This window comes from Hippocampus guttulatus, chromosome 1, assembly GCF_054856545.1.
Source record: "Hippocampus guttulatus isolate MCC_2025c chromosome 1, RoL_Hgut_1.0, whole genome shotgun sequence".
Lineage (NCBI taxonomy): Eukaryota > Metazoa > Chordata > Actinopteri > Syngnathiformes > Syngnathidae > Hippocampus > Hippocampus guttulatus.
In genome coordinates this window covers 25,232,621-25,255,821 of record NC_141261.1, presented here as the reverse complement: position 1 = coordinate 25,255,821, position 23,201 = coordinate 25,232,621, and the positions used below count along the sequence as shown (strand labels likewise).

Below are 23,201 nucleotides of genomic sequence, written 5' to 3'. Positions count from 1 at the left end.
CGGGAGTAATCACGATTAATTTTTTGTGAATTGGAGTTAATTATGACAGTTACATTTTTAATTAGATTAAATATTTTAATCGTTTGACAGCTCTAGTAATTTTATGTGTTCAGTTATTTCCGTTTTCACGGCCTTCTGAATAGGGTTTGTCAGTCGGCATGGAAGGATTACTCGCTCTGTCCGTTTTTGATCATTTATTGAAGCAGATGGTAGTTGCAGAAACAGAATGATATCAGACACAGTAGCAGATTGCATAAGCACATGCAGTAGCAGATGCAAGATAAGTAACAGATTTAGGATAAGGAGCAGTAGCAGGTAGCAGGTAATAACCTAAAGTAAACAAATGCAATTTAATGAATATATCTACCTTAGGCATCACAATGTAAATGTGTATAGTTGACATTCATTAATTTAATAACTTCAACTTCACAATAATAATAAATAATTCAATCAACCATGCATTTAAACTTATGTATTATCAATATTCATTATTCTAAACATGAGAAAGCATTCAGCAAACATAACTGGAATCGAGCAAAAGGACTCCAAATCCCAACGGCCAAACCCGGAAGTGAAGTGCCGGCACTATTGACTCCAGCTGTAACGCATATTACTTCCTTCAAACAAAACATTCTAGTGCCACTGCACAAACGTGACAACTGTGCAAAAATAACTAAATAAAAGACACCACTGTTACAGAAAGACTTTACAAGCTATTTAAACTGCCGAACACGAACGGTAACTGACCGTGATTGAAACTAACTGTGATGCCGCTCTTTATACGTTGCGCTAACTGTCACCTGTCAGTGGCAGTCCCGTCCCTCTTAAAGCGCCAGATAAATCCAACAATATTGGTTTCCCTGGATGGAGTTTGATTTCTTCATGACTTTTGCGGTCCGAGGACCCGAGGACTTGACTCCGAGGCCAAGGCCAAGGACCAAGGGCTTGACTCCGAAGCCAAGGCCAAGGACCAAGGACTTGTCTCCGAGGCCAAGGACCAAGGGCTTGACTCCGAGGCCAAGGACCAAGGACCAACTTTCGGTCCTCGAGCCGGTCCTCGAGGCCAAGGACCGGCTTGAGGACCACAACACTGCTTCTTGCAGCACGGGTGTAACAGTCTCTGGCTGAAGGAGCTACCCAGTGCTGTCAGGGCGGGCTGGAGGGCGTGGGAGGGACTGTCCATCATAGCTTTAAGCTTAGCTAGTATCCTCCTGTTGCCCACCTCCTCCAGAGTGTCCAGGGAGCAGCCCAGGACAGAACTGGCCCTCCCGACCAGTCGCTCCAGTCTCTTTCTGTCCCGGGCCGAGATGCTGCCTGACCAGCAGACAATGCCATCATGGATTGCCGAAGCCACCACCGAGTTATAGAAGGTCCTAAGGAGTGACCCCTGAACCCCAAAAGACCTCAGTTTCCTGATTAGGAAGAGGCGGCTTTGTCCCTTCCTGATCAGGGCGTCCGTGTTGGTAGACCAGTCAAGTTTATTGTTGAGAAGAACAACCAGGTACTTGTAAGAGGTCACCCTCCCTATGTCCGTACCTTGGATGTTCATTACGATTATTCTGCTCATATTTGGTCATGCTGTGTGGCTTTCCCATGCCCGCAGTGTAACTTGGCGTCCTTGAAGAAAATCATCACCTAGAATTGGAATACAGTACTCCCTACTGTAGGACGCACAAACATTGGAACGCGCTAGTTAATACAAGCTGAGAATCGGTTTAGGAGAAACGAAAGTTATGATGTCACACCTTGTGTCTTGGTACCGCCTTTCTGATAATATAAAAAGGATGTGAATCTCTTCCTGCTTCACACTCGTGACACACAGCCATTGTCTGTAATTCATTGATGCCCAGAATATTCTGTTATTAAAAGCTTTGAAGAAGCTGTTCGTCGATTCCAGCTTGTATTTGAAGAACCAACATTCTCCTCGTCCGAAATTCAACGAACACGCGGGGGGAAAGGAGGCCGCTTTCCCCCAACACCGCACAGCAGAGAGCAGCGGACGATCGTCTCCTGAGGTGCGCTTCATTCGAGTGGCGTTGCTACACGTCACTGTGTTGTTGTTGTTACTGTAGTTACCGGCTCACTGTGATGACTCATGGAAAACGCAACAGAGTCCTCGACTCCTCGCAGATCTGCCTGAAAAAAACAATGTGCACTGCTCTCATTACAGATATCATTGCTCTCATAAGATAAGATAAGATAAGATAAGAAAACCTTTATTAGTCTCGCAATGGAGAAATTCCCAATTCTGTAATATGGTGTGATTCTGCAAACATTTTTATATCTACAAGTGTGGGAGGGAGTGATTGCCACAACATAGCATTGCACACAGTTGCATCCATACTCCGTTAGCATATTTTTCTGATGCAAGTGTAAAAAATGGTACTGTGTTTCCACACAATGTACAGTACAACCGCATTCCATCTGAGTGTTTTGTCTTCACGGGAATGTGAAACTTCTGTGGCTCAAGGCCATTTGCTCTTATCTCGTCTGTTTCACTCCACTGTAAGAGGCAATCAACGCTATAGCCAGTGTCTCCTCTTTGTATGAGATGGGTTTCTGTTTTCTGGTTACCTCCAATAAACAAAAACAAAGGAACACAAACGGCATAGTTCAGCCCCAAGTCAAGATATGTGTGTGTATACATGTAAGTTTGTGTGTGTGTGTGTAAACCAGAAATATATTTAGCAATATTTATGTATTAAGGATTTGGTTCAGCAACAGGAGGATTTTTTTTTAGCTCTACATAACAACTAAATGTACAGACTGTCTTCCCAAGTTTATACTGGTCCACCTTAAAAAAAACTGATGTGATAGATGTAACCCCCTGGGTTATTTCATGTGCGCACTTTTCCGAAGAAAGTATTGTTTACTACATCCAGCGAATGCATTTGAGGTAATTCGCTGTTTCCGCTGCTACGTCAAGAGCAATAGCACACGTCTGTGGGTAACTGGCTGCTACTGGTAAAAGGGGCAGGAACTACGGGCTAGTGGGCGTGTTTCGCCAAAAGGCAATGCTTTTTCACCACCGGCCGCTAAAGAGTGAGGACGTTCTGTGCTCTCTCACCGAGACTACTTTCTTCGAACTTGTTCCATTTGATCAGTAGTTAGACTGTGACGCCTGGTCCGTCTGACAAGTTTTGTAAAGTTCCTGACTAATCGATCGGACGGTTGAGGACAGCACGGGACTCGGCTGATCGTGACCACCTGTCACTGAGGACATCGTCGGATGAACGAAAGAGGTATTCGTGGGATTTCTTTTCTAAACCGTAAATTTATGATCCTATAGGGCTTTTCAGGGTTATAGAGTGTAAGTAGGCGAACTTAGATGCCGTTCATAGCGAAACAGGCGTTACACATATGAGGTAAGACATTTGAAATAGGTTTCGGGAAACATGAAGCCATCTCTGACTAAAATTTGCTGTTGAGTAATGTTGCTAAAGGGTCTTTTTCATTCGCTGTCAATTCCTGGATATAACCAACCGAGCAAAAAACAAACAAAAAAAACCCCACCTGAGGGCCTGTTGGGCATTGTGCTTTTAGTTGTATTTACTGTAGTTGAATATTTCAATGTGCAGTCAAGTATAATCATTCTGAAAAGCACGCTCCACTGCCTGTGCATCTTTGTTAGACAGGAGGAAAGGATGTGTTGAGTAAGGGAGCAGCAGCCGTCTCGTGAGGAGCTCACCTTTCACTGTCGTTTATGACGTGTTACTCCATTTTATTATCACTTTCCAAATGGATGGCATTCATTCATTCCAGAAAGAGCTGATGATTAGTGCCGTATTTAGAACGGGCAAATATTTTAAACGGTATTATTTGCCAACCGCTATGGATAAGTTTTCTTTTTCTTTCTTACTGTTGTTTTTGGGGCGGGGTTATTTTTTGTGGGTGCGCGTGTTTTACTGCCTCGACTGCAGCGGGAGTGACAGCGGCTACCTCTCACGGTTTGACAGTGCAAGCACCGTCCTTCCGGGCTGCACAAGGATAATAGCGGCAACTTGGTGGGGGAGTCTCCTTTTTCTTGGTTTGTTACTACTTCCGCATTGCGAGCGAGAGAAAGCAACTTCCAGTTCCATCCATCCATTTTCCGATCAGCTTATCCTCACAAGGTTCGAGGGGGCTGCTGGAGTCTATCCCAGCCGTCTTTGGGCAGTAGGCGAGGGACACCCTGAACTGGTTGCCAGCCATTCCCACACTCACACCTTGGGAGAATTTAGAGTGTTCAGGTCCGAGGAGAACATGCAAACTCTACGCAGGGAGGCCGGAGCTGGAGTTGAACCTGGTACCGCTGCACTGTGAGGTCGACGCGCTCACCACTGGACCATCAGGCCGCCCAAGAGAGAGAGAGAGAGAGGAACTTGTCGGCTCTGAAATGAACAACATGCCAGCAAAGAAGAAGTCGAGCTTTAAAGTTGGCCTCAGATTCTTTGCATTTCTGAAGGAAACCGATAGATCAGCAATTCGAGCTCGATCTGAACTGAAAGAAATTTACAACACCGAGTTCAAAGCCAGGCGAGTTTAACGGTCGTTGTGCCGATCACGACTCCACTTCAACTCTTTTAAACTGGCATTTAACTGTCAGTGTTTTTTTTTGTTCTGTGTACCGTACTTTTCAGAAATCAAGGGATCACTCTGCCAAATTTCAGTTCGGTGCTCTACGCCCTGAAAGTGTCGAATAAAATCAACGTGGGAAAAGATAAAATTCGCGTCAAGTTCGCGGTTTGTATGGAGATGCACAGCTATGCCGTCTTTACTGAGACTAAACGCCCATCGTTTTCATGTTTTCAAATTTCCCATTACACATACAATAATAGTCCTGATTTATATAGCACTTTCACAACAGCTGCAGCTGTAACAAAGCACTTTACAAAACAGTTAACAAAGTAAATAATAAACACAACATAAAAACACGGGCAGTCATGCGATCAACCACTTTTCCCCCATACGCTTTGTTGTTCGAAGCAGTTCTAGATTAAAGAGGAGAGCATCAAATTGTCCTTTCGCCAGTGGATCAAAGACATCATGCTCAAAATGTGTACACATCGACGACAAGCTAAGTTTCAAAGCAAACAAGAAGCTGTAGCGTCCATTGCCCATAAAAAGAGATTGGTTCACTTCTCCTGTCCCATGTAGAGGGTTTTTTTTTTTGGGACACAAAATCGTAAATTTAGACTAGTGAAAAATGTTTTCCCCTTGAGCTTGACCAGTAATTTCGAAAGGTGTGTTGAGGAGCAATCATGAGATGCTGCACCTCTGCAAGTTCCAAAGATGCAACAGTTAAGTGAGCGAGTGATGCTGTGTGCAGGTCACGGAGCTTTCGGTGGACCAGTGGCACATCTCCAGGAGAGCCAAAGCAGAGATGGTCATCAGTGATGTGGAGGCTAAGCCATCTCCAAGTCAACCGCTGCTCTCTGCTATGGAAGAAATGAAAAATGATGCCAGACACTTCATGGAAATGCTCAAGCGCGACAGGTAAAAGGATCCAACAAGAAATGTACGATACAGTCAAGTTAGCCCCGAAATCTATGCATACTGCGTAAGAACTGAAGGTTGTCCATGCTGCCTTAGTAAGCATGTTGCCTCTGTTCATAGAATATATTTTGTTTATTTGATATGGACATCACAAAAACCTGGGACAAACCTGATGCACTGCTTCAAGTATTTCGGTGCGAGCCTGAATTCTTAACAGCTGTCCACAGGATACGAACTAGGCTTGCCACAGTAACTTAGTGACCTAGTGACTATTAGTTACTTTCAGCAGATGCAGACAATCTTGCTTAACATAAAAATGACAACTGGTTTTGCCAATACTTCATTGCAAGTGCATTATTAACAGTAATGTTTCACGGTAATGTTTTCATAAGGAATGAAATCAAGACATCTTTTTTTACTAACTTGATTTTATTGACAAAACGAGTCTATTCAGATTACACGTAAAATACTGTGTCATCGCCCCTCAGTGGACCCCCAAAGACAAAGCATTCCCTTGGTACCAGCACCAACATCCATAAACTAACAGAAACGTAGACATTTTAACGAGCGCTGTTTCCATGAACTGATACGTCTGTGACCTGGCTCGTGACCCTTTCTCATGATGGAGCGTACCTACAGGGTACTCCCTTCCGTCCAAAGTTAAATCTTCCTTTCCAAGTTGTCAGTTAACAGGTGCCAGTGTGTCTACTAATGAGGGTTAAATCTTTCTCTCTGAGATGTGGTCAGGTACCATGCGCTCGGGTCCCTTGACCTCAAATTGACCCCTGATTCTCTGTGCTTCCATTGTGTGCAAGATGTTCTGAACACAAGCATTTCAAGGTCAATCAAGCATGTAACAAAATGAAACTTTAAAACATGGCAACATTGTATTTGTCTCTACTAACACTGTCCAGTTCATGAGCATTTATTTGTAATTCCTGCCGCGTATGCCGCTGGCATAGAAATAAAAATACAATCTTAATTTCACAAGTAATGTCATAACAAGAGTAAAGCGATGAACATATACTTTTACTATTCACCTCATTCATTCATTTTCCGAACCACTTCACCCTCATTTTATCTCCATACCTGCATCATGATAAGTAACAGATGTAAAACAGATTGTTAAGGAGCAGATTGTGAAAGGAGAATCAGGATTTACAGCAAGACACTTGATCATTTTGATGTGCAAGAAATAACACTTCCTAAAGTCTTCAAGCCAAAAAAAAACAGGACAGACAAACACGACATTTTTACCCTTACTCATGTATGCTTAACTTGTCCCAGTTCTCTTAATTTTCTGTTCTGCGTTGACCACAGTCAGTAAGTATTGTTTGGCCTTGGTGTGTGCTTGTGCCCCAGTCGATGTCACGGTTTTTGACCGATATCAATTCAGGAGCTCATTTCTGGGAGGATATGTTGACTTAAGAAGTAAATTGAAGTTCTGTAATGGAGGAAAATGTAAATCATCACACTTTGATGTGGTACAGCATGACCAGTCTTGTCCCCTTTTTTCTATTCTCGAAGGCCATATCTCATTTCCGATAAAAATGGCATTGTCATCAGGTCAGACCATGAGTTCACAGATGGCTCAATTTGCTTGGAGCTGGAAACGGATCAGGTATTTTTTCTTGTTTTCCTTTTATAATGAAATTGTGCCACTGTCTGTATCAAAAGAAAGGACGTTTTTAAAAATGTTTTTGCTCTACTTCCTCTTTTCCGAACAGTATGTTGTGAATCTAAATGTGGAAAACACTGGAACTCAAATTGTGCATTTTACCTACTATACTGCATTGGGCAAGCTTAGCTGCTTTACTCTGAAGGATGAGCACAAGGTGACCCGAAAAAACCCACTTTTACTCAAACCAGGTATGAATTTTTTTTTCTCATTTTCAAAACATTTACCAGCATTAACATAAGGGACACCTGGTCCAATGAGGAATTCTGTCAGTCCAAATCTGCCATCACAAGGTAGTATTCACTTGGCAAAGATAATTCTGTATTTATATTCACAATATACTATGCACATGATTACAATATGAAGTCAGTGTGGCATGGAAGTGCACTCATTCGATGTTTCAATTGTTGGGCGGTTGAATCTGTCTTCTGGAAGTCTCACTGGACAATGCAGGTGTCCCTAATGTTGACTGCATTTTTCCACTTTGATCCTTACTTTCCCCCTAACCCAGTCTGACTGTGTGTTGTCACCTTTCAGGCGAGAGCTATGCAGTCCAGGTTCAGTACCACTTTGAGTACGCTGGTAACTGTCAAGTGGCGTTGGTCTTTGAATTCCAGCACAAATTGCACACCGCTTTCTTCTACATAATGCGAGATATTCAGGTTTATTTTTTGAACGCACTGGCAAAGGAGCTGAAACCTACTGCTCCTTATAAACGCTTCTGTCGCGTTACTCCAAGAGGTGAGCAGAACTGCAAAGTTGTGGATGGAGTGCCCCCTGATGGGTAAGTCCAAAACTCGGTCAGGCCGTTTTCGGCAATTAACTTAAATCGGCAACTTCAATTGCACTTGGTCTCTAACAGGAAATTGAAATTATGGTGAAAGCAGCCCATTGAACACAACATTTTGCATCCTACAATTCCATGTTGAACATGTGAGACTCAACTAACAGCAGGGTGGCTATGCCCTCTGCATGTACCGCACAGTCCTCCATCACATGTGGTGTTCTTTTGTAAGATACTCTGACCACACCTTTACATGCAACTTTCAGCCCGATTATTCAGTGTCACCAAGCAATGCAAGGACTCCCTTATCAATCAGCCGCAAATGTAATTTTTCAAATTTAGATGAGTATGCATTGACCCCAATCTGCTTATCACAAAAAAAAAAAATAATAATTTGCTATACATTTGCTAGTTGATGAGCATAACCCTGGATCCAGTGGTACCCTGAGGGATGAGTTTCCTTACTTGGGAGTATTTGAGTTATGAGCTGACGTTCGGCTGGTGTTGTTTTGCAGTACGGGTGCTGTATGGTGGCAGTGAGCAACTAGAGACAGCTTGGCAAGTAGGAAATTGTACTTCAAAAGAGAGGCGTCAAGCTGTTTTGATGCCACGCCAAGTTGAAGTGTACCTTCAATTGAAACACAAAATTGCTGAGGATATAAAACACCCACAGTTTTGCCTTAAGCAAAACAACACAAATGGTGGCGCATGGCATGTAGACAGACAATGAAGCAATACCTACAGGGCATATTTTTGTTGCCCTCTGGGGAAAAATGGGGAGTTACTGCAGCTTCTTGAGCTTGGTTATCACTGTCTCCATGTACTGTGTGTCTGTACTCTCCTGCCCCAGGTTTTGTTCAATTACTCACACCAGAAAAAGCCGTTCAAGTAAATTTATCTTGATGCCGTTTAATGCTTTGTTTTTGGTTTTGGAAAGCACAGTATTATAGAGCGCGATGTAATTAAAAAAAAATCAGCAGGGGAGCTGGATTATAATAATGGCATTTGAATTGATTTCAATGTGGAAATATCATTTGAGATATGAGATTTTTGAGTTACGTATGTGGTAGTGGAATGAATGAAAGTGTATTTCAAGGCATTATCTTATTTTTTTTCTTAATTCCAAAATTTGGCCAAATGAACATTTCCCCCAGTTTCCAAGGTTAACTTGCGATGGAAATTTAAAAACAAAGAAATCAGACCTTCTGCTATACGACTCTATGCATGCTTCTGATCTGGTCTCATTGTGATGCACTTTATTTTTCTCAGGTTGTCACGGATGGAGCTGAAAAGCGAAACACCGCTTCTTCTTTATCCGTTACCAAAATATTTGCCCAAGCACATCAGATCACGCAACATGAATCCTCCCATCGATGAAAGGTTTTTGACAGCTCAGTCATGACATACACCGGATATAACAAATGTACACTTCCCTGTTCGGATGCCACCTTCATGTGATCTCAAAGAGACCAAGAAAAGAAAAAAAAACTTTAATTTTTTTTCCACCATTGTCACCCATGACCCGGAGAACTCAATTAAATTGTAGCTGTGTTGGTCACAAGGAAAAAAAAAAGTTCTCTATGAAGAAAACCTGCATCCAAGCATGTTTTTGGTTCCACTAGCTGGATTAAAGCAATCTTTATAAAAGTTGGCGTAACCTATTTGCCAAGACTCCATGACAGCTAACGCCTGCAGCCATACTTGGCTGCAAGAGGCGGAGCTGTGACGAAGCTGCGCTGACAGCCGTCCTTGGTCCGGCCATGTCTCCAATTCAACGTGGCATTTTGTTGGTCAGATTCTGATGAACGTGAGTCAGCCTTGTCTTTTTCCAGAGTCAATACTGCGGACAGGTCCGTCACTGGCACGGGCACCCCTTTTGCGCTCCGTCAGACGTCGCGCAAGTGCTGCAGCGCATAATAAATAATGGGCCGCCGCATGTCTGCGATGCGCGTCAGGTTGCATACTTTCCGTTGAAGTAAATAAATATCGCAGTTTTGATACTACACGGGTGGATCGCTAGCCGGGTGAATCGCGGGACATCGCCGTCGGATGAGGAAGAAGCCGGCGGCGTTGACACACTTGCTTGTGGCTTGCCTGTTTTTTGTTGTTGTTTTTTTTAATTATTAGTTTTAAACCTACGACAGCTTTTCTTAGGGTCCGCTTTCCATCTATACTCAAGCAGTCTGGCATCACTCAATGGCAACTGGCGGGTGCAAGGGATGGCCCAGTCAATGACTTCACATCATATCTGTTCCCAACATGGTGCAGTACATTAAAATGAACCAGGGGGATTTCTCCCTCAGTACTTAGAAATGGGCTGCTGGAGGTACTGTATACAAAAAAAAAAGATTAATACCAAAGAAAGTTTAAAGCTGTTTTGTAGCGTTGTTGGCCTAAAAATGCAGATATTAACTAATTAGAAGAATAAAAAAAAAAATCAACGGCGTTTTGGACAGTATGAGGGGGGTCCAGCAGAAGACTGGATACTGTCTTCTTGTGCGTTTCTTTGCATGTTGTCCTAACATCACGTCACAGCCTTCGTGCATGGGCACGCAAACGGCTCGTCAGCATTTACGTCCGCTGCTGCAAACAAACTCAAGCTGGCCAAAAGCAGACTCGCGGACCCCCACTGTCTTTTAGGACCTGAGACAATCTTCCTCCCCTGCACAAAGGAATGTTCATTGATCAGTCAGATCTGAAACTATCAACAAATCCTCCTCTTGCATTTGAAGATGTCCATGCAGTACATGGATTGCATTGAACATGATGAAAATCAAGTGAAAACAAACAACAAAAATGACAGCCACACCGTTTTTCTTGGGTGTGCGTTCGTGCAGAAGTCGGAAGGCTAACCCAGACCGCAATTTGGCTAAGACCACAACTGTTGCGGAAGAAAAAAAGCATCTTCAAAGCAGAAAGCCCCCACCATTAAATGGTGGCAGTTTTGTGCTGATTAGATATTTCTCAACACAGCCAAGAGGGCATGGGCATAATCACGTTAGCTCACTTCATTTTATCAGTCTTGAAAATGCATTAAAAAAAAAAAAGATCGCTCAAATGAATGGTAAAGATCATTTTGAACGGATACAGCTTTTTTTTCCTCACAAAAACTGGCATGTGAAACAGGGTTGTGTACACTTGATTGCATCCAAGCTGAGGTTCCATGCTAACATTGTCCTTTTTCATGTTTTGAAGTGCAGTGCTGGGCAGTTGTTTGAGCTTTCGGAACTACTCTCGGAAGCTTCACGAGTTGTTGTATTTGGAGGAATTTCAGATGCAACTGGACATCACACGATACTTCATACCCAACAGTGACACACAATTTGCCCGCATGCAAAGGGATCCGAGCAACAAGAAGCTACTCATTCTCCAGGTTCACTTCCTTCCTCACGTTGGTCTTAGGCTACTTTCACAGATTAGTCAGTCACCTTTCTGTTTGTGAGGCAGTAAAACAAATAATACACACTGTTCAGACTTCATTTTTCAAGCTTAACACTAACAATCTCCTTCCAGGTTATTATACATTATCTCATTGTGAAAACCACAAAATGGTTGTCTCATCCTGTTGTCAATCAACTTTTGGCATTTTTTCAGTCAAACATGACTTCTTTGACTGTTAGCATTCAAGCATTCTGCTGTCATTGCTTGTGCTCAAGCAGCCACAGCAGCCGAAAGTGCCGATACACAAGCTGGCTGTCAAGTTGGAATTTGGTTCATTAAAAAAATACTTTTTCATCTCAGCACACTTTGGTAATAACAGTTTGAACAAAAATTCTCCACTGTTTCACACTAGATAGTGGTCAGTCTTTGCACCTGCTTCCAGCAATTATGTTCACACACCTAGAATGGATTGAGAAACAAAGCTCTGAATTCACTGTGTGCCGTTTGACTTTGTAGGTACCAGGACTGTCTGAGAACCGGCCGTCTGTGCTACGCGGTGATCGGCTGCTGGTTTACTTTCAAGGAGAACCGGATCGGCCAAAGTACTGCGGTTATGTCCACAAAGTAGAGCGTGACTCTGTCAAATTGGGCTTCAGTTCAAAGTAAAAGACTAGTTTTACGTCTCTGACTGGAAGCCAGCTCAGTATCAAGAATATCATCTTTCGATGTGCCCGCAGGTTTTTGGACCTTTTTCTTGACGGCATGAAGTTCAACGTGGAGTTCACCTTCAACCGGCTGATTCTGCGTCTGCAGCACCGAGCGGTGGACTTTGCAACCAAGTTTCAACTGGAAAAGCTGTTGTTCCCGCCAGCCAGCTTATCCTCAAAGCAAGTAGCTCAGGTCCCCAAACTCAGGTGAGGCGTGCAAGGCTTTGACGATTTACACTTTGTCCGCACGCAGTGAAGCAAAATCTGACCGAGGCAAAGCTTTCAGGAATAGTTGTGACTTGGGCAGCGACAGAGAGGTGCATACCTCTCCGAGGTTTCTCTCTTCCATCACATTCAGTCCTCAGGCAGCTCAGTAGAAAGGGAAAAGTCCCTCTCAGATCAAGATGGCGAGAAAAGACAACTCGGAAAAGTGACAGCTTGCATTTGCTGCAGCAGTGATTGTCTTCCATATGCGATCACCCTGCGCCTCATCTTCGTTGTTGTTTGGTAGTACATCTGTTAAGTGTATGTCATTTTTAAGTACAACACATTTACTGTTTAAAATCTGCATTTCCAAAATGTATGTTGCTGCCATTTTCTTTTCCAACTAATTAGAATACATTTTAATTCAATCATATGAGCACTGCACCATCTATTTTTTTTTTTTATATTTGGGTGTGGTGGTTTCTTTAAAACGCACATTATGTTATCGTGTCTTACAGTAATATTCACCGTGCACGGTTTAGGCTTCCGAGCCACCGCTATCTTCTAAAACGAGAGGTGTCATGCTTCTGCATACCCTAACAGAAGGAAATAAGGCCACGCGCCTCACTTCTGAGTTATGGCCGGGTGATGTTGGGACTGTTAGTTGCTGGCTCTCTTCAAGTCATACACTGCAGTGCTCACTTGTGCGCTTACGCTATTGACTTCTTTTCCCACACTGCACTTTTTCACCTTGCAGTACTTGCGACAGTGCAATTTATGAATCTTTACTCAAGAGTTTGTGGACTCTGAAAAGAGGCCTTTATGATTCAAAAGTTGATTTGACTTTTTATCTGGTCTCCCATAGGAGAAACTTGTCTCGGAGGACATGCCCTCCTTGCTGCTACATGCATTGAACAGTACATACACATACGCTACACCACATACATTGGACAATACAAACAGTACCGCACCATATGTACTCAACACAATGGACGGTACATCACAGTCATATACACACCCCACTCTGCCCTCATGTCCTCCTGCTTGTCTGTCTGCCTTCCTCTAGTTGTTTGTTAATTAGGATGATAGCCTGCGGTATGAATGAGTTTTTGTATCGGTTTAATTTGCAGAGAAGGGTCCTGTATCTGGGCGGCCCGGTAGTCCAGTGGTTAGCGCATCGGCTTCACAGTGCAGAGGTACCGGGTTCGATTCCAGCTCCGGCCTCCCTGTGTGGAGTTTGCATGTTCTCCCCGGGCCTGCGTGGGTTTTCTCCGGGTGCTCCGGTTTCCTCCCACATTCCAAAAACATGCATGGCAGGCTGATTGGACGCTCTAAATTGTCCCTAGGTGTGAGTGTGGGCGTGGATGGTTGTTCGTCTCTGTGTGCCCTGCGATTGGCTGGCAACTGATTCAGGGTGTCCCCCGCCTACTGCCCGGAGACGGCTGGGATAGGCTCCAGCACCCCCCGCGACCCTAGTGAGGATCAAGCGGTTCGGAATATGGATGGATGGATGGTCCTGTATCTCCTTCCTGAGTCTAGGAGCTCGAATTGGGAGTGCAGCATGTGAGAAGGATTATCTAGAATGTTGTTGGCCTGTTGAATAACCGACTGCACACACACACACACACACACACACACATATATATATGTATATTATATATATGAAGTTTGAATAAATGAATGGTTTAACATAATTGTCATCTTATCGGAACTCTTAAAGTATGTTTCCCATCGTAAAATAAATAAAGTTAATCCATTGAATTTACAGAATACATGCACGTCATCGCGCCTGGTCCGGATATTACCAACTTTGCCTCAATTTGAGCCAAGAAAACCCCTAAAGTTTAGTTGATCATTTGTAGGTCATCATTGATATCTTGTCCTGTGTGCGTGCGTGCGCACACTAGTTTTTATGACAGACAACTGGAAAAGAACCCCGAGCAGAGCAAAGCCGTGCGCCACATTGTAGCCGGCACCTCCAAACCTGCTCCATACTTGGTTTTCGGCCCACCCGGCACAGGTAAACCACATGCCGCCGCTCAAATCAAAGCAGGGTCCACACTCGGCCGGTTCTTTGTCATTTCAGGCAAAACCGTCACGTTGGTGGAGGCCATCAAACAGGTTGACAAGCTCCAGAAAGAGTGCCACATTCTTGCCTGCGGTCCATCCAATAGTGCTGCGGATCTCCTCTGCACGAGGATTCTCCAGGGCCATGGCAATAAGAGCAAGGTGTACCGCATGTACGCCAGCAGCCGTGACCCGCAGTGTGTCCCTAAAGACCTCAAGGTTAGTAGTGGAGGGCGCATTCCCTTTCCGGGTCCTGGTGCGTAACTGGGGTTACTGTGTACATTTGCTAGCATTCAATATCACTCAACAGTCGGCTGGGGATCAATTTCATCGTATTCCACGTAATTCCTGGCGCAAATGGGCCTACGTAAGGCTTAAGTTATTTTGATTGAGCTAACGTCAATTCATGAGCTTGTTTTGTGTATAATCAAATATGAAAATTAGATTTAAGGCACATGTCGGAATGATAACATAAGTAGGCTATCAAGTTGGATGATGGGATGATTGGGTGTGAATCATTTCTCTGACAACACACTCGGTGTCTCTGAGCTGCAATGATGGAATCGGAGGGTAAAATCATTCACACTGTCAGCTTTGAGGATGAAATAAATTTTACACCATAATCGCACGAGGAATAGGAGTATGTAGTTTGTTAAAACATTGTTGCTTTTATTTCGTCTCTTTATTTTGCTTTAAAGTGTCACGTTTGTTTCATACTTTGCAGTGTTCCTCATCCATTGCTCATATTTAGGGCATCTGTATGTCCATTGCTCTTCAGCAGGTTGGTTCACAGAAATAAAGCCACAACAATTGCCAAAGAAATGATTAGATGAGGATTACTACTTTTTCTGTGTGTGATGCATAATCCTCAGTAGATCAGAAAGTCTTTGTTGGGTTGGTGGAAACCTTGTATGTCTTTTTAACTAAAACCGGACTAAAAGCTTTTTGAGTATTTCTTCACTAAACCCTTTTACAGTTTTAATTGACTCAAACTATTATGAATAGGAATGACTAAAATGTGACTAAAACTAACCAGCATTTTTGTCCAAAAGACTAAGATAACATTTAAAATAGCTGCCAAAAACAACACTGCATGTAAGGGATGTTTAAGGCAAAAAAAAGACTTCAGCCATGACTTTATGTAATGTTCTATTGTGGCAGTTCTCCCCATCTTGCAGGAATGGTTTACGGCAATCTTTTTTTATTTTATTATTTTTTTAGGCCGGGATAGATGCAGGACGCATGTTCGGTCGGGCCGACGCTGGCAAGCCAAAGCCATTTGTTTCCGCACAAAAGAAATGAGACTGGAGAGCCCGCCTTTAACTGCGGCTCATCCTCCGTTCGAAACGGACCGTGCAATCACTTCTGGTGATCTATTCTGAGCAAGGTTACTCTTCAGCAGCAGAAGTCACTCCTCATAACTTTCCAAATGACGTGCGGAAGAGGCAATAGCGCCATTTAAAAAAAAAAAAAATACAGTCTCTCTCTAAATTGCAGATTTTCACCGATTGCGGGTGGCTCTGTGATGTAACTTCTTGTGTCACAATGGGAGATGGGGACGGTGGAAAGCCTGCCCCATACTGCATTAAGATAAGATAAGAAAAGAAAACCTTTTTTTGTCTCACAATGGAGAAATTCCCAATTTACATCAGCAAAATTATGAAAGGGAGAATGTAGACAACAAAAAGTATGTCAATATACATAAAATATGAATATAATCATATTAAAAATGGGTGAGTGGGGTTGAGTCTAGATTTTTCGGGTCTGTCTATTCAATAGCCTGACAGCAGTCGGCAGAACGAGCGGCGGTACCTCTCCTTGCAGCGCGGGTGTATCAGTCTGGCTGAAGGAGCTGCCCAGTGTTCTCAGGGTGGGCTGGAGGGGGTGGGAGGGACTGTCCATCATAGGCGTTAGCTTAGCTAGCATCCTCCTGTTGCCCACCTCCTCCAGAGTGTCCAGGGAGCAGCCCAGGACAGAGCCATTGTGTGCCGGTTTGCGTGTTTGCTGTGGATTAAAAAAAAAAAATGTGCATGACAAGAAATATGATTCTTATTCTATTTTTGATGGCCTCGAGTGGACTTTAAGAATGTCGTCTCACGCATGTGCTTTGCATGTCTGACCTCGGTGAACTGGTCAAATTTGCTTGTCTCATTGAGGCTTGTGTGCATGTGACTTCACAGGCATGCTCGAACCTGGTTGGAGACGATTACGTTTTTCCTTCCAGAGAGAAACTGATGGAATATCGAATCATTGTCACCACTCTGTTCACTGCTGGAAGGTAGCGTCAAGTCCCCACCCATTTGTTGATGTGCATTATGCTAATATGTCGTATGTGCCTTCTGTTGACATAACCCTGCCCTGGACACTTGGCTGGGTACATTGGCGGCGGTGCCATTACGCTGAATACAAAGATCGCTAAGCCTCTGCACTTTATTTGATCTTTGTCATATTATAATACAAAATATGCAAAATCAACGCACAGTGATCTGATGCATTCCTGTCAATCGTAGTGCCTCTGGAAAGAGACACACAGTTCTTTTTTTCTTTTCTTTTTTTTTTTTTTACACCTAAAGACAGTCTGTCTCTCACATTCTTTCGTGAAAATAGACAAAAGATAAAGAATCACAGCAATTAAAAGGCTTTAAATTAGTTTTTAACCATCATGTCATTTCTTGTTTTCTCATTGTGGTTGACGGGGCGGCCTCCCATGCTCCATTACAGCTATGTTTGAAATACTACCTATTGAAAGGACAAGGAACAGAAAACATATTTTTCAATGAATGCCTTTCTGAGAAGAATGAATCCAAATCGACATGACTTGAGGCAACTTTGGTCTGATACAAAGCTCTTTGCGTCTTTGCTTTTTATTTAGCTGGATGAGTAATGTAAGTCACCACAACATAGCGACTTGACACGCCAATTACTGCGCTCGCCAGACAAGAGGAGTTAAACTGACGGAATTGAGAAAAAGGCCAAATGTTTAATGCGGCTCGCGTCTCGAGGCATTCGTTTGTGCAGGTGAAGGCAGCCAGATGTAGTGTTCTGTATCTTCTGTTTTTTTGCAGGTTGGTCACAGGAAACCTCCCATTGGGCCATTTTACTCACATATTTGTGGATGAGGCCGGGCATGCTACGGAGAGTGAATGTTTAATTCCAATCGCTGGTAATAAATACATATATAAATAAATAAATTGCTATTGAACATGGAGGCTTGAACTTCCTTGATGCATTTTGGTTGATGTGTGTTTGCATTCAGGGCTACTGGACCCGGAGTCTGGCCAGCTGGTTCTGGCTGGAGATCACAAGCAGCTGGGACCCATTGTGGCATCGAGTCATGCTCTTAAATATGGAATGGGTAAGTAGAGTCCTCCTACTCGTCCCTGCAAAGCAGTCCATGCAAGCTGACTGTGTCACTGCTGCATGTAGGCATTTCCCTCTTGGAGCGAATGATGAACGTTTTCTCGGTGAACCAGAAAGGAGACGACTTTAATGACCTGTTTGTCACCAAACTGCTGCGCAATTACAGGTGTTGTTTCGATAAATGTCGGGCGCCATTTTGCATTTCCTCGCCGCGTCCTCCAGTCAGCTGAAATGATTTTGTTATCCTTCCAAGGTCTCATCCGTCCATTCTGAAGGTTCCCAATGAGCTCTTCTACGGCGGAGCGCTCCAGGCCTGCGCTGACCAAATGAAGCGCAACTCCTTCTGCTCATGGGAACACCTTGAAAAGCCGGTGACGCTTCCCATTTATTTACCGCGTTTACTCTAGTATGCCGTTGCCGAGAACACGTACAATGTTCCAGATGTCTCAGATCTTGATGAGTGACTTAAACCGTAAAATCTTTGTTGACAAAGTGTTATTCTTTGGGAACACTACAGGAAACCCAAGTCATTAGATACCCATAGAAGACAGGATTCAGAATCATACTGAAAAAAAAGATCAGAATATTACGGCTTTCCTCATTTTGCATTTACATGTTGTTCTTCCAACGGTGTCTCTTCTACTCAGTGGCTGGCCTGCAGGGCGCCACGCCAAGGTAGCTACATAGCTAGCATGACTTATTCATGACAGTATTGCCAAACATTGAATACGAGTTTGATGTTGCCTCTTGCGGATCGCAACAGTCATGTCGGCATCGGCCGTTGCAGCCGCCCGCACCTCTTTTGACATCAAGTAGAGCGCTTTCAATTACTTCTTTTGCTTAACTGGAGGTAAATAACTGGCCATTAAACGTCAGCAGTCTCCTTTGCGAGATGCTCTGTGTTGTGTCAAGTTGTTATTGGAGGTGCTGTCAAAACAGCAAGTGTGTCTGATTTGCGGTAGGACTTCCCACTGATCTTCCACGGCGTGACGGGTATCGATGAGCGCGAGGCCACCAGCCCGTCCTTCTTCAATCGAGCCGAGGTGCAGGTTCTGATGGACTACGTGAAGAAACTGCTGGAGACGGCTGGCAAAAAGGGCCTGGCCACCATCTCGCCCAAAGACATTGGCATCATCACCCCCTACAGGAAACAAGTAGGAATTACTCTTGTTCCATTTAGGCAAATACAGTACACATTTATTTTTTGCAATCTAACGTCTATTTGCTTGTCATGCCAAGTGAGCATGCCAGTACGTGATTTTGCCTTTTTTACTGGTACACGCGTTGGTGGTTTGTTTGTCGTGAATTTGACTATTGGAGTGCATACACTCATTTCTGAACCAAAGATATTTGGGAATTAAACCCTCAAACACACATGCAATATTTTTTTTTCACTTCACCAATGGTTTGTGTATTGCAATGTGGTATCCTTGGGTGAACGTCTACGTGACATGACAAAAGTGCCCTTGTGTGTATCTGATATCACGTAATTCACTTGACTTGATCTCAAAAGCCGGACCTTTTACAAGTTGCCTGTATTAAATGGGAAGTCGGTTTCAGTTTTCAATGTGTGTTTCTTTCGCAGGTGCAGAAAATCCGTCAGGCTCTTCTGAAGGTTACGAAAGAATTCAAATTTAAGGACATGAGTGGCCTGAAGGTAATTAGGCAGCAGAGCACACTTCAAACCTGCTGCAGAGTGAATCCGTCGACATAAAAAGAAACAAAGGCAACCCATTTGATGTTTGCAATTGGAAAAGTACGCTGGAATGGATGTGAGTTGTGAATTGTTTGTGTCAGGTTGGTTCAGTGGAGGAGTTCCAAGGAGAGGAGAGGAGAGTCATCTTGGTGTCGACAGTCCGCAGCAGCCGCAACTACATAGACTTTGACAAACGCTTCAACCTGGGCTTTATTGCCAACAAGAAGGTAGACCTAACCTTTGGCGCGCACTCGTACAGGACATACACTCACGTCTCCGGGCATTATGGACAATTGTACAATTTGAGTTTGGTGGGGGAGGGGGGGGGGGGGTAGCCTTTCATTAGCTCAAGCGTGACTGCGCCATTTTGTGTCCCAATGCTAAGCACCTGCAGGCCACTGGTGACCATTCATCATACAAATGTGAATTGTCGTGCCAACGCATCCAATGTGCAAAGTTTCACCAAAGTGAAAACTAACAAAATCAAGTGACCCAACTTGACCAAATCAACATGTTTTGCCACAAACGAGCCAGTGTTTCGCTTTGACATGCGAACATGTGAGACACGCACTATAATGGCAGTGAACTCAACTCATGTTTGGCAGACATCAACATTTCTTGGAAGAAGAAAAAAAACAAGAAGCTTCAAGTTTATTGCTACTGCCATGTGAAGTCTACAGTTCAACGAAACAAAAGAAATTACACTTTGTGCATTTTCAAACCAGGGAAAGTCACTTTAGCTTAATGCTAACAAACAATGCAAGCCTCCATAGGCGGGCTAACGGTGTTGCAGCATTAACCCTTTAACCAACTGAGATTTGATCACAAACTATTTTTTTACATTCTATTTATCATTACTGGATTTTTTTTTCATTTCATAAGAGTGCCATTATTCAAAAAGTGTGTCATTTTTCGGGTGGAAGGCTGAAATGGCATTTAGTGTTGCTATTCATTTTAGACGGGAAAGATTATTGAAGAGATCATCAGCGTGGTCACAAAAGAAATGAAACTGTACTGCTGTCCAACAAGTGCATCAAAAGTAACTAACACCGATGTTCTTTGGCAGCGGTTCAATGTGGCAATGACTCGAGCGCAAGCCTTGTTGATTGTGGTGGGAAACCCAGTGGTGCTCAGCACTGACGACACGTGGAAGTAGTATGTGCCCTGCTCAGTTTTTGCCAATTTCTACACATGCACATTATTGAAGACTAAAACTATCGTCTCCTCTTGCGCTTGTTGCCGCCGTGTGCAGCTTCATCAAGTACTGTCAAGATTCCAAGGCTGACTGTGGGTTCAAGCCTGTGGAGGAGGAAGAAGCTATGGCTGAAAGATATTCACATCTCTTCCGTAAAATGCACTCTCAGGGTGAGGCATCACTCACTCACTTTGGAAATGTTTTCAACAAACATAAAACCATTTTGCTCTCCCTTCAGTGGAGGACGATGCAGACGAAGCACACTCAACTCAACCAGAGGAATGACCTGTGAGCAGATGAAAAAAGGCGTACAGAATGTTTGTATATCTGTGCTAGGGACGAAGAACTAAACTTACTGACTGAAGAAATGAACATTTTTTACAAATCACCCCCCAAATGAGTGCAGATGACTACACATGCTACTTTCAAAAGAATCTTTATTACTAACAAAATAAACCATTTGAAGTGTTTGCGAGGAATCATCACAATCTGTCACTTGAAGGTGTTTTTTTTTTTTTTTTTTTTAGTGACAGGCACATTTTATACTGATCTTCACTGTCATGATCGCAGAATTATGATGTTGGAATGTGTCAAGTGGTGCGCCATGTCAGGTGACGTGATGGAACAAATAAAGTAAGATATGGGCTAAGCCCTAGGAAGTAAAAGCCTTAGAGGGCAATTCCTGATTTGGACACTAAATGTCGACAGCAAATTGAATACTGAGAGCTCGCCAGCTCAAGCAATGCCTTAAAATCATACACATACCAAAGCCAATGCCCTTACAAATGCCTTACAAAGATTACGATGACAATAAAACATAATGCTCAGGATAAACCCCACAGTTAAATTATACAGTATTACAGAATAATTTGTGTTAACTGTTGTTTTTATTGCGTGATTATTGTTCTCATTTCCTTTTTAATGTTGTAACGAAACAACATGGAAGAATAATCACTTTGAATACCTTTTGTGTTACAGTAGACAATGCTTTGAAACTGCTTTGTGCATGAATGTAACCCGTGTACATTGTTACTCTCAGATAATGTCGCACATGATGTAGAAGAAGCAAACAAGACTAAACCTGTTGACTACAAGAGAGAGAATGGAGCAATATGATTGTATGTACATGTTATTCAATATATTACGCTGCTTAGATATGTAATATTAAGCATTATATTTGTTTTGGATTGAGTTGGTGAGCTGAAAGGGACTTTTTTTTTTTTTTTTTTACATAAGATCAGTCGACGCCCAAGCAAAGGTTTGGTAATGGAATTTTACCAAGCCAAGATGGCGTAGTGCATAGGTGTCAAACTCAGGTCCTGGAGGGCCGCTGGCCTGCATGTTTTCCAAGTCTCCCTGTTGCAACACACCTGATTCAAATGAACAGGTTCAATGTCAGGCTTGCGCAGAGCTTGCTGATGATCCTGTACCAGACCCAAGGGACCTCACCTTCGAGCAGGGGTAGGGAACTCCGGTTCCTTGAGATTCAAACGATCAGCTCATCAGCGAGCTCTGTCGAGGCCTGAACAATTGAATCAGGTGTGTTGCAGCCGGGAGAGCTGGAAAACACACAGGACGTCGGCCCCTGAGGACCGACTTTGGACACCTCTGCCTTAGAGCATGCTCAGTAAACTGTAAAAAAGCTTCTAAAACAGGGGTAGGGAATTCCAGTTCCTGGAGAGCCATATCCTGCCTGTTTTATATCCCACCCTACTCTAACACACCTGATTCAAATCATCGGCTCATCAGCAAGCCCTGTCGAAGCCTGAAACAATCATAAACAGTTGAATCAGATGTGTTGGAGTAGGGAGGGATCTAAAAGAGGCAGGATATGGCTCTCGAGGAACCGGAGTTCCCTACCCTTGTTCTTCTCACAAAGGATGAAGACTATAAAAAGCATAGCCTGAAGAACCTCACAGCTTTTTCTCTCGCGGTTCTCAAGAGGACACGTCGACGGAGGAATTAATTTAGCATTTTTTCTGCTTTGGATTCATGCATTTTTCTTGCTTTGGATTATTATCCTTGGTTAGATGGATTATTTCTCACCAATTTTGATTTTTTTAAAACTGTTGTTTCGATAAGGAAACTAAAGGGATACACTGTTATCGCACGTATAAAGAGAAGGACCAGTCGAATGTCCTAAATTTCCTATTAAATTATCTTATCATTAATCAGGTTTCGGGCATTTTAAGAACTGATCACCCTTGACAGCTCACTTAATCCCTTTTTACCCTACCTTTTTTCTATGCTTTCAAAGTTGTTTTTACAATCGGTGTTCATGACTGTTTTCTTCACCATTGATATTATTAATCAGGGTTTAATTAATGATTCATGCAATGATTCTGGGATTTTCATGATCATTGAATGCATTCCCCATTTTGCTGAATTGACAGTTGGTTGATTAATATTACCTGAACTATTGCTACTTTAATAAATCTGCCAAAGGAAGGGCACATCTTTATTTTTGGGGGGAATCAGCTAACCCTTTATTTGACATACTGCATGTCAAATTGGCCCAAAATGACCCGAAATGATCATCATCGAAACTCATCGGAAACGGCGGGAAAAGCAGAGCCGAAACCAGGAAGGCATGTAGCCCGACAGCAGGGTTTGAGGGGAAGGGCGCCAGGCGCATTTCCCGACAAAACTATTAA

The 23,201-nt window shown here is 43.2% G+C and overlaps 1 protein-coding gene across 4 annotated transcripts; it reads left to right on the top strand.

Moving 5' to 3' along the window:
• Window positions 1–1,795: 1,795 nt before the first annotated feature.
• LOC147211128 (putative RNA helicase mov-10-B.1) lies at window positions 1,796–22,995 on the top strand. 4 transcript variants are annotated; one of them, XM_086122261.1, is made up of 24 exons: window positions 2,922–3,242; window positions 4,260–4,515; window positions 4,620–4,722; window positions 5,309–5,475; window positions 7,003–7,096; window positions 7,203–7,344; window positions 7,691–7,937; window positions 9,207–9,317; window positions 11,133–11,310; window positions 11,835–11,980; window positions 12,056–12,232; window positions 14,137–14,249; window positions 14,316–14,515; window positions 16,477–16,574; window positions 17,362–17,459; window positions 17,553–17,651; window positions 17,723–17,822; window positions 17,910–18,027; window positions 18,619–18,810; window positions 19,242–19,313; window positions 19,454–19,579; window positions 20,419–20,507; window positions 20,605–20,717; window positions 20,786–22,995. In XM_086122261.1, the coding sequence occupies exons 1-24, from the start codon at window positions 3,230–3,232 to the stop codon at window positions 20,830–20,832; spliced, it is 3,099 nt and encodes a 1,032-aa protein (XP_085978387.1). In that variant the 5' UTR covers window positions 2,922–3,229; the 3' UTR covers window positions 20,833–22,995. The 4 variants fall into 4 exon arrangements, with proteins under 4 accessions (XP_085978412.1, XP_085978387.1, XP_085978404.1 ...); XM_086122278.1 differs by lacking the exon at window positions 4,260–4,515 and having other exon boundaries at window positions 3,008–3,242; XM_086122286.1 differs by lacking the exons at window positions 2,922–3,242; window positions 4,260–4,515; window positions 4,620–4,722 and adding an exon at window positions 1,796–2,015.
• The last annotated feature ends 206 nt before the right edge of the window (window positions 22,996–23,201 follow it).

Coding starts and splice junctions, on each gene's coding strand:
- LOC147211128 (XM_086122261.1), top strand. Junction 11,311..11,834: donor AGAAGCTACTCATTCTCCAG/GTTCACTTCCTT, acceptor TTGACTTTGTAG/GTACCAGGACTGTCTGAGAA. Junction 16,575..17,361: donor ACTCTGTTCACTGCTGGAAG/GTAGCGTCAAGT, acceptor GTTTTTTTGCAG/GTTGGTCACAGGAAACCTCC.